The 3,891-nt window shown below is 28.0% G+C and overlaps 1 protein-coding gene across 1 annotated transcript; it reads left to right on the top strand.

Annotated features, from left to right (window-relative positions):
- The first annotated feature begins 366 nt into the window (after nucleotides 1–366).
- LOC145097442 (protein C2-DOMAIN ABA-RELATED 4-like) lies at nucleotides 367–3,170 on the top strand. The gene is made up of 3 exons (XM_079035004.1): nucleotides 367–609; nucleotides 904–996; nucleotides 2,762–3,170. The coding sequence occupies exons 1-3, from the start codon at nucleotides 499–501 to the stop codon at nucleotides 3,050–3,052; spliced, it is 495 nt and encodes a 164-aa protein (XP_078891130.1). The 5' UTR covers nucleotides 367–498; the 3' UTR covers nucleotides 3,053–3,170.
- The last annotated feature ends 721 nt before the right edge of the window (nucleotides 3,171–3,891 follow it).

Below are 3,891 nucleotides of genomic sequence, written 5' to 3'. Positions count from 1 at the left end.
ATAAAACTAAACACAAATAATACGATTATGATCAAAATAATATTATTATGATTAATAATTTAAGTAATTAACATAAAAAACATGACAAGCAAATAATAGTTATATTACTTAATTTATTTTTCTAAAGGAAAAAGAAAACAAAAAAAGATTATTTAAATTAAATTAAAAAAAAAAAAAAATAAACATAATCATTAGCAATTCGATGTTTGATGGGACTAGAGGGTTTTCATAAGAATTTTGGTATTTTCTTAAAAAAAAAAAATTGTTTTTTAAGAAACCCCTAAAAAGAATGAAAGAAAGAAAAAGAAAAATCAACCCAAACACACGTACATGACCAGACCTTGTCTTCCACCCTTTTCTTCTTCATTCTCTACTTATATACCTCGTGAATATCCTAATCTCCCATTCAAAAGTTCTAGATCTCTCTTAATCATCCATAATCACTTTTCACTTTAAGATTGTAGCAGTTTATCTATCTCTACACAAATAAAGTTCTTGATGGAGCACTTTCAAGGTTTGCTTCGAGTTCATGTTCACAAAGGCGTAAATCTTGCTGTTCGTGATGTCCGTACCAGTGATCCTTATGTTGTTATTCAAATGGGCAAACATGTATTGATTTCTCTCCGATCTTTATATTATTTTACGTTTTGCGCTCTTATATATATCCATGATTCGTTGATGATATGATGTAGGAACACCTAAAAAACTAAAGAAATTAAGATCTTTTTCGTTATTTTTCGAGCTGAGATAATGTTGATTCTGCTAGAACTTAGAGTAAAATCGATCACTGTCAACTACTCTAACTGATCCGGTTATCACGGCGTCATTTCATGAATCTATGAGTTAGTGGAAAACTGTGTTGTTTAGAAATTAATTAACTGGTTTTTGCTTTTTATGATTCAGAAATTGAAAACTCGAGTGGTGAAGAAGAACATCAATCCTGTGTGGGATGAAGCGTTGACTCTATCGGTTTCTGAGCCTCTACCGGTCAAACTTGTGAGTTCTTACTTTTCGTGATTTTGATACGTATGCTTGTACTCCATGCTGTTTTAGTTGTACATTGATTGGAAACTAGGGTTTCATTTTATGCATGTAGGAATTAGTCAAAATTAGTCGGGATTTGTTCAAAGTATTAGGTTTTACATAAATAATGGGAAATGATTCTTTTATTTAATAAATTAGTTAATCCACATATATAAAGTATATATGTTTTACAATTTAGGGATTTTCTAATGAGAGCTCATCTGTACACAACAATTTTTATCGATACACAATAATTGTTGCTTTAAAATGTTGTATTGTATAACCATATAATACATGAATTGTTGTGTATGACAAAAAACTGTTGTGCATGAATCACTTCCTTTTTCTAATATGCGTATAAGGGTACATATAAAAAGTATTCATTGAAATATTAATTTTGAATAATATTACCATAATTAAATATGATAAACATTAATTATGTATAATATTATCATAATTAAATGTAAAATACATTAATTATAATAAATATTATTTATAATTAATGTTTATCATATTTAATTACGGTAATATTTTTTATAATTATTACTTCAATTAATGTTTCTTATATACGCCCTTAGGCACATATTAGAAAATCTCATCCATTTATATTATAACTAAGTGTAAATATAATCTATGTAGATAAATTAATATTTTAAGTAGAAAAATCTAACTCCCATAATAATCTGATATGATTTGTGGTTTTTAAAAGGTTTTATCACATATCTCTTTTAAATAAAAAATATAATGAAACCATTGTTTATGATTCAAATTATGGTGGTGCCCAACATGTCTATAGAATAATAGAATCTTGACAAAGTAAACTCATGTATCTTGTCTTATAATTATTTTATATTATTTTTATTTTTAAATAAATAATACTGTAGAAAAGTATTTCGGGTAGGTTGGAATATTTTTTCTCATGTTTTGACTTATTTTATAGTCTACGCCAAATTTGCCACTGACCACCAATTAAAATAGGAAAATACATATTTAATTTGACGTAATCATTTGATTAAATACTAGAAATTTTTGATTTAATAAAAATATAAAATTATATTAATATTATTTAAGAAATTATTTTATCTAAATAAAGTTTCTAGTCCAATGGTATTATGTATTGTCTCTTATCCTTGGCACCTCAAGGTGCAAATATCATCTTAAACATAAATGAATTTAAAAGTGATTTAGAAGAAATTAAATTTGATGTTAAAATACTAAAAATGATAAAGCTTCAAAGATGTACATAATAATTATAGTTATGGATAAATCAATTTTTTTAAAGTAAATATATCTCCTAATACCTTTATAGAGGTGCTAAATTTCTTCCCATGTAACAACATTCTCTATATAGTTTAAAAATGGAAGGTGATTGTTCAACTTAATTTTCTAATTCACCCACATAAAATAAAAAATATATATTTGATATATAATAATTATGATAATATTTTCTTTTATATAAATAAATCAGTTTTTTTAACTAAATTACATGATGTGATGATGTGACCCATCGACAAATAATATTGCGCATGTTAGAAACGAATGGTCTTTTGTTTTTTTCTTTTTTGTTTTCACTTGGTCATGATTTTATTCCGTCACATTAAAGTATACCATGAGTATCACATGTTAGACATGTGACTAGTTGTATATCGCTTAAGAGAAATTAAATATTGTTATATACATTTCTCCTGAAGTTTTATAAAACTTTCAAAACTCACCCTTATGGTTTAAAAAAATACAGGAAGTGTACGACAGAGATACGTTTAGTCTCGATGACAAAATGGGGGATGCAGTGTTCAACATTCAGCCATTCTTAGAATCTGTCAAAATGCATTTGGACGATCTTCCAAACGGCACGATCATCACAACTGTTAAACCGTCAAAAGCCAACTGTCTGGCTAAAGAAAGTCAGATCATATGGGCCGATGGAAAAGTTATTCAAAAGATGATTCTTAGACTTCAAAATGTGGAATGCGGTGAGGTTGAGATTCAGCTGTCGTGGATTGATATTTCGGGCTCTAGAGGGGTGTAGTTAATTAGTTTGTGGTAGTTCTTGTTGTGTGTTTGTATAATTGTATTATATAGATTCATGAAAGATCTATTAGTTTGTGTTAGCTTATATTTTTATTTGATGTATTTGGTTTTTAATATTGTTAGTGGTGTTGTGATGTTATGTATGTAGAATTAAATGAAAATATAAGTTTCTAAGCAATTGATAATATTGATAGAGAAACATAAAAACCATGTCTTTCACTTTTTTAAAATTATTTATACAATTATTTATAGTTATAATATCGAATTTGATGAATATATATTTAAGCAAAATTATCTTCTCATCAACTTCTTCAAGAAAATCTTGACTATAAATGGATAACTTGTGTCACTTTCTTTGTTACATGTTATCTCAATGAGTTAACTAGTTATGTTTTATAATAATAATAATAATAATAATAATAATAATAATAATAATAATGTATCTTTATTCCAAATCTTTTGTCCTTAGGCATCTTCTGCTAAATCCACTACTAGTCCTTGGCGATGGAGAACATCTCAAATATCAAAACGGTTACCCAACCAACTCCACGACTCACTTGCACTTAGAGGAACTTCTCATGCGAACATGCAACTAACCTCGCTTCAAAGATGTGAACTTGAAAACTACTGATCTTACACCAACGATCACACTCATTCCTTATTGCCTCGAAACCATGAAGAACCTTTAAATATCCTCCAATTAAACTCGACATGCCCACCTTGTGGATTCCTTGAATTTTCGTTTATACCACTAATGATCGAGCCGACTGCTGGTCTCCTAAGCGGGATACTCAATCCTCTTCTAGAAATGACCCATGGTATGTAAAATGGCATAAG

This window comes from Lactuca serriola, chromosome 4, assembly GCF_051521515.1.
Source record: "Lactuca serriola cultivar US96UC23 chromosome 4, Lser_US96UC23_V15, whole genome shotgun sequence".
NCBI lineage: Eukaryota > Viridiplantae > Streptophyta > Magnoliopsida > Asterales > Asteraceae > Lactuca > Lactuca serriola.
Note: the sequence above shows the minus strand (reverse complement) of the source record. Positions and strands in the feature narration are given on the sequence as shown.